Genomic DNA, 13,991 nt, shown 5'->3' with positions numbered 1-13,991 from the left:
TATGAACGTATGTGAACTGCCATATATGTTCATTATGAAAAGAACATACAAGAAACAGAAATGTGTCTCTGTGTTCATTATCTGTGGTCCGAAAGTGAAGTTTTTGTTTATTAACTATTGTTTGAAGCTGCAGTTTTGTCTCATGTTTATCTACCAAGCCGCCTCTATTTGACCTAAAACGATGGCACTTGCTGAGGAGCTTGTTCAATACTGTATAGCCTACATACATGATTCCCTGTTTACAGATTATAACCAACTGCGAGGAACAAGATGGTGAAGGAAACTGCGCTACTCAGCAGAGATATGCTCTCCTGTCGTGTTCGATGAGTCTGTTACTAGACTGTGACTCATCGGTTTCCTAGAAGCGCAAATTCAGGTTCCACGTGCGATTTTGCAAAGTTTCTCCTTCTGCAGAGTTGCGCCTGTATAGCCCAAAATATATTAGTTAGGCCTATAAGGAATAAATGGTTGAGCACATGAGCGAAGGCGGGATACATGGCGCTCCAAACGCGTCATGACAACATTAAAAGTTTCATGCAATTTGACTACATTCCACAACCACCGAAATACACCTAAAAACATCAACTGTATCCCACGGCCCCTTTTCCCCCTCTTTTTTGACCAGTGCGATATTGGGAAATCGTATGTATACTGTACAATACTGGATTTAACCGAGCAGAAATCTGAATATATAACGTTAGATGCTACGATTAAGGATATGCTTGAAAAAGTATATCAAGTTGAGGGCTTTTGGGACAAAACAATTATGACATTGTATGGCCTACATATATGGCCCTAACCTGTTTAACAGGAAAAACATAATAGTAGTTTAAAAAATAACTGAAATGTCCATTAACAATGGGTTTGAGAATATCCTTTTGAAATAAGTTCTCAATCTTAAAAAAACGATCGGAGCCAAACCAAAGTGAGTAAGTGAAACACTCTTACCTCTAACGATTTTCTGCGACATTCGCAAACAGGTGACACATATTTTAAAAACATTGTGGAATAAATCTGTCGTCTGAACGAAAATCAACCTTTACAGGTCACACCAAAGGAATAAATAGTCCCATCCAATACAAGCACACATCGCCTTGTCCGGGTGATCTGAGCATGAACCTCATGTCCCGGTGGCGAGATAGAGGAATGGTCTCCACTGCAGCCCAACTAAACCTTATATTCGCCTGACCTGAGGTCGGCGACGACGTGATGGCCCGCGGTGCCTTTTACGCGCGCCTTTTACGCACCGCAGCGAGCGATTAATCATTCACTGCCCGAGAGTCCCTAGTCTGTTGAGCCAAGCGCCGACAGAGACACGCAACAAAGAACACCGTCTTATAGAAACATCAAGTGTGTCCACAACTCACTGGTAAACTCCATATCCGTGTGTGCATAGTCCACTTCAGAGGGTCCTCACCGGTGCGCCCATGAGTCCGTCTATCGCCCATTAATTGGAAACGAAGCTCTTTTGTGGATCTTATCCGGTAGGTGTTACTATAAAGTGATGGCGTTCTTTTTTTTATTTATGACTTTGAAAATAAAGTAGCTTTGTTTTGGTGATGACTATCTGAACTACTTCCTCCTCCAAAGCGAAAATATTTTTCTTTTATTGTCATCCAGATAATCTGCATGTCTCCTAACAATTGCCCTAAAAAAGTAAATAATGTCTCCCCAAAAGACGTGCGGTAACTTCCCTCCCATTGTTGTTCTCTGAGTGATCCCCTCAAACGCTCATTTGGTCTGGCATCATGTTCCAGAATTGGCTGGAAAATAAAAAGAAAGAAAACAAGGCAAATCTATCCAACCTAGTACATTGGGCTTATCAAAGTTTTCTGCATCATCATCTACTATACAATCCTAATCAGTGTTTCTATCAAACCAACATCTAGCCCAGATCTTGTGATTGTACAATCATCAGTATTGAATAATAAACTCTTTAACCCATAATACAAAACACCTGATTTCGGCTAGACTCTTAGGAAATTACTCACATTCACGCAAAGAAGAGGAGCTACTCGTTACAAGTGTGTGTCGAGACATACATCCTGACCTTATACCTGTGTTCCCCTCCCAACTGATGTTTACTGTGTTTATTCTGGGAAACTCTCATTCACCGCGTCCGCTTTGGCCGACCTCTTAACCTCATCCAGGAAGAGGTGAGGAATCCCTCACCTTCATCGTAATGCAGAGAGCATAGGAACTCTTTCAAGGAAGTTGACCTAAGGGCCACTGTATAGCGTCAGACACACCGCAATCTTTGAATAGTTTCCTCTTGCTTCCTCGGGTCACAACCACGTGACCACAGCAGTCTCTCCTGTGCCTCTTCCATTGCAAACCCTCGATCAGGAGGGAAGGAAAATCCTTTGACCATAGCGCTACCTTTGCAGGAAACGGACATCAATTCAGGAAGATATGAATGCACAGGTATTTGAGAAATGTTGAGCTTTTTTGTGGCCATTCACTGGTTAGAGTTTTGTGTGATCCTGCCGAGACGACATCGCAGCCGCTCCTGTTCTGCATCCTATTGCCAGCGTCATACAAGGAGAAATCAGAAAGGCTGTCCTCAAAAGGGCCCTCCAAGGGTCCTACGCAAGAGGGGAAGTCCTGGATCCTTCCGGGGGTCTACCGGAAGCGGTGACGTCTCCCAACAAAAGACCTGGAGCGGCTTATGTGGACCCAAAGGCCAGCGCACGTCCACTGTTAAATCATTTGTAGGATCATTTGCCCTAATCAGCATTTTCACCGTCCGATGAACAGTCTTGCTCATAATACTAATTATGTATTATGAGTCGGCTACTTTAATGTACTTTAATTAGTGTCATCAGGGACACCTGGGTTTGGTTTTGACCCCTCTGGGAACAGGGTCTATTGTCCGTCGTTTTAATACACCAGGCAGTCCGTCGCCACATCCAGTGGTGTGAGCAAGTGGATTGGGATGGAAAGGGCGGAAAGGGCGTCGTGCTCTCATTCAAAAGGAACTTGGTTCGATCCCCTGCTGTCCGTACGGCTCATCCTTAAGCAAGACGCCGAATCTAGAGTCACTGCAAATCGTAAAAACGGTTCAATGTCTAAATGGGTAAAACACATTTGACAAATGATCATTCATCCATATTCTGAAACAAAATGTTTCAACATCCAATGGTGGATGCGGTTCCGTCAACGTAAAACCCAGGTTACCATGGACACTAATCAGAGCTGGGCTCAATTGTGTAGCCAGGCATAGGTAGCAGACTACAGTAGTGTGGGTATCCCATCATTCACCATGGACCCTCTGCCTGTGTACATAAAAGTAGCCGGCTCATAATACATAATTAGTATTATGAGCGACGCCTGTGTTTGTCTGACGATGAAGCCTCCGTGGAAACAGTCCAATATAATACAGCATGGGGCGAGCACCAAGCAAAGATAAATAACCCAAACAGAGGGATTCACCCTATAATCTAAGCATCTTCTGTATGATTTAGCATGGAACGCCATTGGCACTGGCCTTTTGTGTGTGTCGCTCTCTCTCCATAGACAGGTCTCTGTGAGCGTGTGCTTGAGGTCTGAACGCAGTGTGGCGCCCCGTCCTCGTGGTGCAGCGCTGACGTTTGAGCTCTGTTTGCTCTGAGCCCCCCAGGGGGCTGTTTGCTTTCCTCTGGGCCAACATGACAAAGAAAACAGAGAGGTGGGGTGGGGGGACGACGACAAGGTACGTGCTGCGAACCATGCAGCGCAGTGTGTGTATGTGTGGGTGTATGTGTGTGGAAGGGGGTGGGAGGGTCTTGCAGGGAGTTTGGGGGGGGGGGGGGGGGGGGGGGGGTTTGCCTGGGGTGGTGGGCTCGTCACAGTGACTCCACGTGCAGGAAAGGCAAGCGGCCGTCATATTTGGGATGAGGTGGGGGTGGGTGAACCCAAAGTCTCCTGCTCTCTCTCACACTCATGCACGCACACACAAACACACCCATACATTAATACATACATATGTATGTAAAGACACACACACACACACACACACTTACATTAATACATGAATACGTATGTACAGACAGACACACTGCAGACACAATCACACACATGCTGCATGCAGACACAAAAGCGTGCTCGCCCTACCTACATATGCCCACGTGCATGTTTTACACATGAGCAAACAGCGCACACACACACACACACACACCTACAATCGCAAATGCAGACAGGGGTCAACATTTGAAACAGCTGGGTCGGAGAGAGTTCACATGATAGTCAATAGATGCCAGGAAAGTCTCTGTTTGGAAAAGGGTTAGGTGCACGTGTGTGTGTGTGTGTGTGTGTGTGTGTGTGTGTGTGTGTGTGTGTGTGTGTGTGTGTTCTGGTGTTCATGTGTGGGTGTCTGGTCGGCTGGCGCGCCACAAGACAGGAAAGATTAGGGGGACATAAGAATGTAGTGAGGATGGGGGAGGGGGGGGGGGGGGGGGGGGGGGAGGATGCCGGGGGGAAACAGGAGCCGACCCTCTCGGAAGTCATTGTTCTCCGAGGCGTCCGCGACACAGGCTCCACCGCGGCCGCCGGCGTGGTCACCTGGTCTGTGTGTGTGTGTATGTGTCTGTGTGTGTGTGTATGTGTCTGTGTGTGTGTGTGTATGTGTCTGTCTGTCTGTCTACCTGTCTGCCTGTGTGTGTGTGTTAGGGGAATTTGCGCACGTACAATGTAGTATTTTGTGTGTGTAAGTGGGTGTGGGGGTGTGGGGGTGTGGGGGGGGGGGGGGGGAGAACACGTAAAGCACCGTCCGGTGCTCCACCGTCCGACAAACCAGCATGGACGTTTAAGATCATAGAAGACATACTGACACAAAAACGATAATGCACCGGCACGGTAGAAATATAAATATCCCACTTAATTCCAACTTGTTGCTATCCCTCCCTCCTTCTCTCCCATATCTATCCCATATCTCCCATAGCTGTGCTATTCTGGGCGCGGTGCTATCTCAGCCAGTCACCCTCTCCCTCTTCCATCCTTTCATTCGTTATCCTCCGCTTCCGATAAGGTGTTACACCAGGCCGGGCGTCGGCACTGGGCTATTTTCAGGTAATCTTCTTTCGGAGTAACCTTTTACCATAACACACTTTAGACTCCATTTCCTGGCTGCCAAGGAGGTACACAAAGTCCTTATAATGAAGAGCTTCTCACCGCACAAAAGGGTTGTCTATGGCCATGGTAGTTTATAATAATGAGCATAGCTATGTTTGTCTCCAAACATAGCATATTCTATGTTTGGAGACAAACTGAAAAAATACTGTAAAAAAGAGATTGAACCGTATATTTAATTGTTGGGATGATATTGATATTGAGTTAAAGTCGGGATGATTATTGGGATAATACAGGCTTCCTGATAGGCTAAGCTGACAACCCATGTGCCATGACAAACTCGAAAAGTGGTTGTGTCCAAGAGAGGAACTATAGATGTATATAGGATGAATGGGGCTGACCTGGGCTGACCTCGTCTGGCTGCACCATGATAAGTGTGTGTTTCTCTACCTCACGGGGACCCAGATTCAAACCCCTCGCCTCTATTGTTAGGAATAACCCCAGGAGGAGCCTCTGGATCCCCACTGCAAACTGTAGCCCACATAACACACATCCCTGTGTGTGTGTGACTGATCAGGCGCTGGATATATATAGACACGTATGATATATGTAGACAGGTTTGACTTCTGGAGACTGCATGGGCTGGCATGGTGTGGATGGGTGCTAGTCGTATTGCTTGTTTGGGGGGGGGGGGGGGGTGATGATCAACTATTCATATTCCCGGGCTTTGTGTACATTCTACATTTCTACAGACATTTGTGGAAAAAGACAAATAAGGATAACAGTGACGCTTGTGGACAAATCGCCAACAAAGTTGATTTACAATTAGTTTTATTTAGCATTTGAGAAATACTTGAAGACAGGCCATTGCCACGATCTGTTTAAAGCCTTGGTGAGGGCCAGCCTATTGTTAGACAATAAGAAGAAAAACTCGTTTTTTTACCACATTGGAATTCTATCCAAATGTTTTTGTCAGCCATGAAAGATTTGTTACAAATACTTGTTCCAACACCATACCAACCACACATTCACACCCTCATCTCACTGTGATGTACATTATTGATGCGGTGGTGTTGGCTCGAAGCTGACGACCGGCGGGGGGCCGTGTTGGGACTCAGCCCGGGCCACGCCACACCCAAACGGGGGCCGCAGTTTGGACTCCTCTGAGCATGACCGGGATCCGGCCACTTCAGTGGGACCGGCCGATACGCTGCAAGGGCCCCACCGTGGCTCGCACCACCCGCTCCCCCCCTGAAACAGTCATGAATGGCCTGTTGAGCCCTTGGAGACCGTACCTGTGATTAAGGTCTATACAGATAAAAATTGACCTCTCACTCTATGTACAAAATATACAAAATATAAATTGAATATTAAATTCTAAATAAATAAAAAGTAAAACTTTTGGAATGGAATACAAAAATAACTAATAGAAACAGATAAAGTAAAGATAATTGGGTATTTACAATGCGGAGGACGTTCTCTCTCGCCCTCTGCGTCTGAACAGTCGTTAGAGTTACAACACGCACAGATCTCCACGCTGCCTTCAGCCGGGCGCCAGCTGAAGAGGGGAGGAGGGTGGGAGGAAAGGCGGGGAGGTCTTCATGTGAGGAAGAGCCTGACGAAAAGGTCCCCTCAGAAGGTGCAAAGCTTATGTTTCAGAGTGTGCCATGAAATGTATTTTGTGCTTGTGCTTGTGCTTGTGCTTGTGCGTGCGTGCGTGCGTGCGTGCGTGCGTGCGTGCGTGCGTGCGTGTCCACCTGAAGGTTGGGCTGTGGAAGAAGCAGGCCTTGTTCTGAGAGTCTGGTGCCTTTGTAGCCAGAGTGGCCCTAAGGTGACAGCTGATGTACATCTGAAACCACAAAGCACAGCAGTGGGAGCCCATTTCAAATCAAGCTCCCTTATAGGACCGAGATTGCAAACTGAGTGACAACAGATAAGGGCCATCAAGGAGCGGGGGAAAAGGCGGCCGTCGCACACAGCGAGATTACGGACATTGGCAGTGAGAGGTCCTCGACTACTTCTGTAATCACGCTTACCGCAGAGAGGTGTCACATGGATATCATGTGTGATATCACAAGTGGACGTGTTCACTCAACAAGCACTTATTGTATGTTGTGCGTCCTGGCACTTAATGTACGCACTTATTGTATGTTGTGAATCCTGGCACTTAATGTACACACTTACTGTATGATGTGCATCCTGGCACTTAATGTACACACTTATTGTATGTTGTGCGTCCTGGCACTTAATGTACGCACTTATTGTATGTTGTGCGTCCTTGCATTTTATGTACGCACTTATTGTATGTTGTGCGTCCTGGCACTTTATGTAGGTACTTATTGTAGTTTGTCGACCTGGCATTTAATGTTCGCACTTATTGTTATGTTGTACGTCCAGGTAAAAAAAACAAAAACAGAACCAAGTTGGGTAGCGTCTTATCCTAACCATCCTTGTTGTCTACGCTGAATGGGTTAACGTAGTGATTGTTGGTGCTTGGCACTTTGTTCTATGAACATCCTTACTTTACCGACAGTGATATATTGTTTCCCTTTGTTCTGACAAATGTACTTATTGTAAGTCGCTTTGGATAAAAGCATCTGCTAAATGCCCTAAATTAAAATGGTTCGGGTGTCCAGCCCAGAACGCTGAGCCATTACCTGGATCCCAGAGTAGTGCAGGAAGGGGAAGGTGGGGATACTGAAGAGGAGCCGGTCGTCTCGCCTCCTTGGTAGAAACGCAGATGAGGAGCCCGGAACTAAACTGTCCATGAGACAGCTGTGATAGTACACACACGCACACACACACACACACACATACACACACACACACACGACAGTGGGTCATTTGGTCGAGGGTTGACGGTAAGGGAACAAATCAAATCACAATTAATGCTAATCACGATACTTTTGTTCTACAGTGTAAAACGCTGCCGACTCTGACAACCAATTCAAACCCAAGTGCCCTGAGTCAAGTGTCCGTGCAGGGGATTCAATAAGGTTCTAGATAGTCTTCCTTAGGAGGCTGTGGTCCTTCTGTGCAGCAGGCTACTGCAGATCTCCTAGTTCTCCTAGTCTGTGGTAGCCAGCACACTGTTCTTCGCTGCGGTGTGCCTGGGAGGAGGCCACACCAAGCATGGGGAGGGAGTCCCTCTCTGTGGTCGGACTATAACCGGACAGTTTGGAGGCAGTGATTGAGAGGAGGATGAGGGACACAATTCAGACCTTCCTGGAGCGCCCCTCCCCTCTATGATGAGCAGATGGGACGCCCCTTCAGCCTCAGGAAAGTACCCCCCTAGGTGCAGAATGGAGCGGTTCTGGGGGTCCTTTGAGCCAAGAAACGTCAGCCTTCATAACAGTGGCTGAGACCCCAGTTGTTTCCCTAGCTGGCACTTTTGTGTTTAGTGTGTTCTTCCTCCCCCCGGTTATAACTAACGTTTTATCTACCCGACTGACCCGTGATTATTGATGAATTCGTAGCCAGGGGATTCAAGGGGTTCGGGGCTGGATGACGCAACACAGTGGTCGACGTACACCCTGAGCGATGTGTGTTGCGGGGCCTCCACACCTGCCTCGAGGATCACCGACTCCCCCTGCTGGTTAGTGGAGGAACTACGTGGAGCGGTGAAGCCTTCTGCGGCAAAGGAAACAGACGTACAGGAGGTTTCTGTAAACAAGTATTACATAGGCCTACTGGTGGTAGTCTGTTATTGTATGAAACGATTTGAAATATTGAACAGGGTCAAGAGTTCTGTGGAATTATGTCCTTAATGCTAAATTATTTTTTATTTTACGAATAACATTTGTTCTAAAACAATCTGTTGGTAAAATTAAATATGTATGAGAAAAAAATTGTGTAGAGATACAGCCTATAGTCACAATAAAAAGAAAATTGCAAATGGAAATTAAGTATTATTATTTATTTTTGTCATTTTTGTAAAAAACATATAATAAAACTTTGTAAAAGAGAAAAGTACTGCTCTCTTTCCCGGCTATGGAACATGAACCAGTGTTCCCAGTGACCTATATCGGCCTTTAGTCTTTTCACCTGTCATGGTGCGAAGGGAAAAGTGCAGCAGTCCGTAGGCGCTGGTAGTGGCAGTCATGGGCAGCCATTTGGGGGTCAACGGCTGTCCACTCACCATCTGCCTTCTGAATGCATCGTTGTTACAGAGGGGCTATACATTGGGGACCGGTGGCAATCGCCCTATATCATCAGCCTCCAACAATTGGTTGAACGACTGCAACCAGTCACCTGATTGGGAATCTGCCTCACCTCTTGTAATGGCACTCAACGGGTATGAGAGTGGTGACATGGTTTAGCATCAGACTTCCCCTAGTGGTTGAGGGAACCGCAGGACACAGCACCAGATGGTTGTAATAGATAAGCCAATCGCCATCCACCTGGGTGTGAATGATTATAAAACAAATGTATAGAATTACGTCATTAATTGACTCAAAAAAGTTTGGCCTTGGATTAGAACAAGTAGAGAGACACCCCCTATTGGATAAATGCCGCCGACAGTGGCATATTTCCACATAAAATAAGTAGTAAATTGTGATCAGAAACGGGCCTATTCATCAATTGAATGTTTAATCAATGTATGAACAACATTTACGTTATGCAATTGACCAGGCCTATGTTTTGTTTGAACTTATCTGAAAAAAAAAAAAAAAGGTAATAAAATTAATAAAGAATCGACTTTGTTTTTTCACTCGTTTCTTACTGTGGACTCGGTCCCGCACTCCTTAAGTCTAGCGTCGATGACCATCTCAGACTCGGGACCAGGTCCGGGTCCACTCCACGTCGCCCTGCAGGACTTGTTGGGCGCTTTGTCGCCCAGTTGAAGACACTTGCGTAAGAATGGGATTCTATTTCCAAAAAAAAACTCTCGTTTTGCCGATATCCGCATCTTGGTTTCTTCACATTTTATCTCGAGTCCAGCGTATTGTCCTATTTGCAGATCACTTTGGTCTGCAATCAAACCACCCTGCACAAATCTCAAAACTATCATACATAGAAAATTGGTCCACGTCGACATCTCTGTTTCGTTGGAGAAAAAAACATCCAAGTCCATCAAATGCATGCACACAACAGGTGTCCTTATCAGACAACATGAGCGACAGAAAACCATGTGGAAGGCATCCACAAAACCGGAACTTAAGATCGTTGCGAGGTCTCCACACGGACTAATAACAAATCAACTCCACAGTTGTTTAACAGACACACCGAACCCTAACGCTGACTATAATCGTACGAAAATAAGGTTAACCGAGATGAACAACACAGCAGCAATCGACTGGGGGACAGATCACAACCCGGGTTTGACCAACGGGTCCGAGTCCTTACTGAGACGGGTCCACTCCGGGCTCGATCCGCCGGATTCGAGATGCTCCATAGTGAGCGGAGACTACCTCTACTACCACTACGGCTGTGACGGCCAGGACGACCGAGGTTGGGGATGCGGCTACCGCACCGTGCAGACCATGGCCTCCTGGCTGTGCTTCAGCTGTGAGTCAGGTCGACCCCCTCCGAGCCTCCCGGACATCCAGCAGTCCCTGGTCTCCATGGGCGATAAAGAGGACTCGTTTAGGGGGTCCCGGGGATGGATCGGGACGTTTGAAGCGTCGCTCGTTCTCGACTTCTTCTACGACGTGCCGTGCAGGGTGGTGCATGTGCGGGGTGGCGGTGCGGAGCTGGAGGAGGTGGCCGTCCAGGAGCTCCATCGGCACTTTGAGACGCACGGGTCCCCGGTGATGATGGGAGGGGACAGGGACAACTCGTCTAAAGGGATACTGGGAGTGTGTAGTGGGAAGCATGGGAGCAGTGTTTTGGTAGTTGACCCGCACTACTACGGAAAGCCGCTGGACAAAACTGAGTTGCAAACGCACGGTTGGGTTCGTTGGATAAAAGTTTCGTTCCTTGACCAATGCTCTTTTTACAATTTGTGTCTTCCACTCACTGGGAAGAGACACGTTTAATGGCTCGCTCACTTGTAGGCCCGCAGTAAAGGAGATACGGCGCCACGGTGTGGCCAAGAGAGTTGTTGCACTAATGTACCGCACAGATGTAGAGAAGCGATTTTGTTCAAGCTTTTTATAAAGTTATTTAACAAATAATGTATAAGTCTGCTGGAATATCACAGGTCTCTCTTGTGCTATTCATTAAGACCAAAATAAATCTGATATTCATTTCGATGTTATCTTTGCATCATTCATGTCATTGAATTATAAAATCAATATAAAAAAATAATGTATCGTATTTATATAGCACTGATGGAGGGAGAGAGAGAGAGAGAGAGAGAGAGAGAGAGAGAGAGAGAGAGAGAGAGAGAGAGAGAGAGAGAGAGAGAGAGAGAGAGAGAGAGAGAGAGAGAGAGAGAGAGAGAGAGAGAGAGAGAGAGAGAGAGAGAGAGAGAGAGAGAGAGAGAGAGAGAGAGCTCATGATCATCCACTACCGTTATTACGCCGACTACCTCTCCTGCTGTGGGTTTGGTAAACCCCTTTCCTAGCTGAGATCGCTCTGATGCATTTATTTTTTCAACAGTTTCTTAATACTTTTTTTGATTTGTTGTCTGGAATGTGTGTAAAATATGAAATTATTACATCAACTATAACTAAGATGCGTAAGTATATGGCGTAAACCCCATAGTATCGTGTCAATCTATGTTAACCATTTTATTTGATTGTGTGTTATAGACTATCTTAATGAATGCATTTTTTAATTCCAAATCGTATTGGAAGCAGGGTACCCAACCTATATAATGACTTTACACGGTAACACTTGGTATTGTTAAAGTTCTCCTTTTTTATTGATTCCAAAGACCATTAAAAACACCCTGGGTTCAAATAATATCACGATAAATTGGCCCGTGGAATCATGGTGGTGTGATCCTTCTCCACGCTAGCCGCCTGACATGCAGTCATTGTGAAAGAGCTGGAAGTTGTGGTTCACTGCCATCCTGCCAGCGAGGAACTTCTCCAGGCTCTTCAGCGGCACCTCCAGCACCTGGCTGTTGGCCTGGTCGTTGGGGCCGTACGCCGCGAACGCCGGGAACTTGTAGCGCTCAGAGTACGGCGCGTTGCGGTCGAAATTAGCACAGCAGTAGGCCGACCACACGTAGTCGGGGACGGCCACCCGGTCCACGTTCCCCCTGCGGACGGTGCTGCCGGAGTCGGTCACCCCCGTCACCACGAAGGCCCGCCCGCCGCAGAAGTTGTTGAGGCGCTTGCGGATGAGCCACTGGTGCTGCGCCCAGGACCCCGCCAACTCCCTGGTCTGGGGGACCACGTTGGTGAGGGTGTAGGTGGAGGCCTTGTCCGAGGGGTCGGCCTGGTGGCCAACAGGGTTCAGCTGGCCCCGCTCGTACCGGATGGCCTCGGCGTAGTCCTCCAGCGTGGCCTGGCTGTCCTCCAGGTCCGGGGGGGTGTAGGCGGAGGAGGACTGGCCAAAGGGCGTCATGTTGCTGCTACCCTTGTCTGAAACCAGCTGGAAGAGGGGGGTGGGGGAGACATCACGACATGGGAAGCAAGTGGAAAGTGAAACATTTATAATGCATAAGAATATGGGAGTTTCGGTCTTCCCAGACAAGGTGAGTAGACTCATTTCGCATTTCTTTTCTTAAGGTATTTTTCCTTGCCATTGGCTAGTATCAGCCAACTTAATAAAACTGTAATGCCCACCGGCAATTGGCCTGCTCAAGACGTGGTAACCTTTCCGTATTGCTTCCTGTCCGGTTGTGAGATGAATGAAAGCAGTCGATTGCTGGTAGAGGCATGTAAATGGTTAGACCTAACCTCCCTCTTTGTCATTGCCCCTAAACCGGCCAGTACTGCTGGAAATCTGTCTGAAGGGACGGGGGGCCTGAGCCCCTCTCCAAATGTATTGTTGCCCTCGGCTAATCATGCCACCTCTGTGAGCATGTTGGGAGAAGGGCCGGTAACGGATAATTGTTTTGCATTTGGACTGCAGTACCCATGGGTATCAATGTTACATAATGTGCCTTTACGAGGAATTCCATGAAACTGTATTTTGATTTTCAAGTTCTTTGCCGAGTCATGTCCTTGCCAAATCGGATAGGTGGTACATTGGCAATCTCCAACCCTATTTGCTTTGCCTGATGTGGTAACAGTGTGTCATAGTTGAATAACCTATTCAACGAAATCCAACCAAACCAAAAAAAACACTTGACAGCAACCCCCAAAAAGATACACAAGAGTGCTCTCCCTGGACTCCAGCGCAGAGCGGTCACCTGAGGCTCAAACATCCAGGGTAAGTCCACCGTCTTCTCCCCGTCGGACTTCTTGAAGGTGTACGCTGAATAGATGGGGATGTGTCTGCGGGTATCATAGAGAGTGACGTAGCGGGGCTGGTCCTCGTAATGCTGGCAGATCTTCGTGAAGGAGTCGGAGCTGAGGTAGCCGCGGGGCGGGGTGCCCATGTAGAGGAAGTCCTTGCAATGCTGGACCTGGTTGAAGTCCCCCACCACCGCCGCCCGCCCCGCCGGCAGCAGCAGCAGCAGCAGCATCGGGAGCAGCAAGGAGCGCAGCAGGTGGTCGACGGCTGGCGAGCGAAACACGCAAGCACCGCGCTCTGGTACAGGCATCACGACCACAGAGTTTTTTCTCTGTGTCTTACCATGGGGTTCAATGGCTCAACTCGCAAAACGAATGCCGCCACTCCACAAGGTGTTCTCTAATCGGGAGATTGTTATGCAAACCAACGTACTCCTCATGCACCTTTACAGCCATCCAGTCCACTTGCCACTCGAGTGCAGTTACATCTGTGAGATTGCAGAGGAAGTACTTGCAATGCTGAACGTGGTTGAAGTCCCCCCCCACCCCGCCGCCCACCACCGCGTGCCCCCCCTGAGGCAGAGCAGCATATGGGGTCCGACGTGCAAGCACCGCGCTCTGGTAGGGCATGCCTACCACAGAGGGTCTTTTGGT

The 13,991-nt window shown here is 47.7% G+C and overlaps 4 protein-coding genes across 5 annotated transcripts in view; 1 reads left to right on the top strand and 3 right to left on the bottom strand.

Moving 5' to 3' along the window:
• The window catches only part of epoa (erythropoietin a), a 9,928-nt gene extending 7,789 nt beyond the window's left edge, over positions 1 to 2,139 (bottom strand). Inside the window, exon 1 of one of the 2 annotated variants that reach the window (XM_056575663.1) lies at positions 1,368 to 2,139. In XM_056575663.1, coding sequence (XP_056431638.1) covers positions 1,368 to 1,380 — 13 coding nt within the window. In that variant the 5' untranslated portion in view covers positions 1,381 to 2,139. The other variant, XM_056575662.1, reaches the window with a different exon arrangement.
• A 3,665-nt stretch (positions 2,140 to 5,804) lies between these two features.
• On the bottom strand, positions 5,805 to 9,440 carry LOC130370319 (zona pellucida sperm-binding protein 3-like). The gene is made up of 6 exons (XM_056576050.1): positions 9,319 to 9,440; positions 8,499 to 8,676; positions 7,704 to 7,821; positions 6,804 to 6,895; positions 6,510 to 6,604; positions 5,805 to 6,297 (listed from the first exon to the last, which is right to left on the bottom strand). The coding sequence occupies exons 1-6, from the start codon at positions 9,356 to 9,358 to the stop codon at positions 6,236 to 6,238; spliced, it is 585 nt and encodes a 194-aa protein (XP_056432025.1). The 5' UTR covers positions 9,359 to 9,440; the 3' UTR covers positions 5,805 to 6,235.
• A 431-nt stretch (positions 9,441 to 9,871) lies between these two features.
• On the top strand, positions 9,872 to 11,251 carry ufsp1 (UFM1-specific peptidase 1 (non-functional)). The gene has a single exon (XM_056576049.1). The coding sequence runs from the start codon at positions 10,128 to 10,130 to the stop codon at positions 11,022 to 11,024; it is 897 nt and encodes a 298-aa protein (XP_056432024.1). The 5' UTR covers positions 9,872 to 10,127; the 3' UTR covers positions 11,025 to 11,251.
• Positions 11,252 to 11,793: 542 nt separating this feature from the next.
• Positions 11,794 to 13,824, bottom strand: LOC130370317 (endonuclease domain-containing 1 protein-like). The gene is made up of 2 exons (XM_056576048.1): positions 13,295 to 13,824; positions 11,794 to 12,531 (listed from the first exon to the last, which is right to left on the bottom strand). The coding sequence occupies exons 1-2, from the start codon at positions 13,646 to 13,648 to the stop codon at positions 11,947 to 11,949; spliced, it is 939 nt and encodes a 312-aa protein (XP_056432023.1). The 5' UTR covers positions 13,649 to 13,824; the 3' UTR covers positions 11,794 to 11,946.
• Between the last annotated feature and the right edge of the window lie 167 nt (positions 13,825 to 13,991).

This window comes from Gadus chalcogrammus, chromosome 17 (genome assembly GCF_026213295.1).
Source record: "Gadus chalcogrammus isolate NIFS_2021 chromosome 17, NIFS_Gcha_1.0, whole genome shotgun sequence".
Taxonomy (NCBI): Eukaryota; Metazoa; Chordata; class Actinopteri; order Gadiformes; family Gadidae; genus Gadus; species Gadus chalcogrammus.
This window is presented reverse-complemented; position numbering and strand designations above follow the sequence as displayed.

Bases quoted from the DNA above. Each gene is read 5' to 3' on its own strand.
- LOC130370319 (XM_056576050.1), bottom strand. From the start codon at position 9,358: ATGTCACCACTCTCATACCCGTTGAGTGCCATTACAAGAG. The intron at 8,677-9,318 runs GTGAGGCAGATT...CCTTTGCCGCAG, and splicing joins GTTGAGTGCCATTACAAGAG to AAGGCTTCACCGCTCCACGT. The intron at 7,822-8,498 runs GTCAGTCGGGTA...GTACTATCACAG, and splicing joins GAATTCATCAATAATCACGG to CTGTCTCATGGACAGTTTAG.
- ufsp1 (XM_056576049.1), top strand. From the start codon at position 10,128: ATGCACACAACAGGTGTCCTTATCAGACAACATGAGCGACAGAAAACC.
- LOC130370317 (XM_056576048.1), bottom strand. From the start codon at position 13,648: ATGCCTGTACCAGAGCGCGGTGCTTGCGTGTTTCGCTCGCCAGCCGTC. The intron at 12,532-13,294 runs GTGACCGCTCTG...CCCCTCTTCCAG, and splicing joins CCTGGATGTTTGAGCCTCAG to CTGGTTTCAGACAAGGGTAG.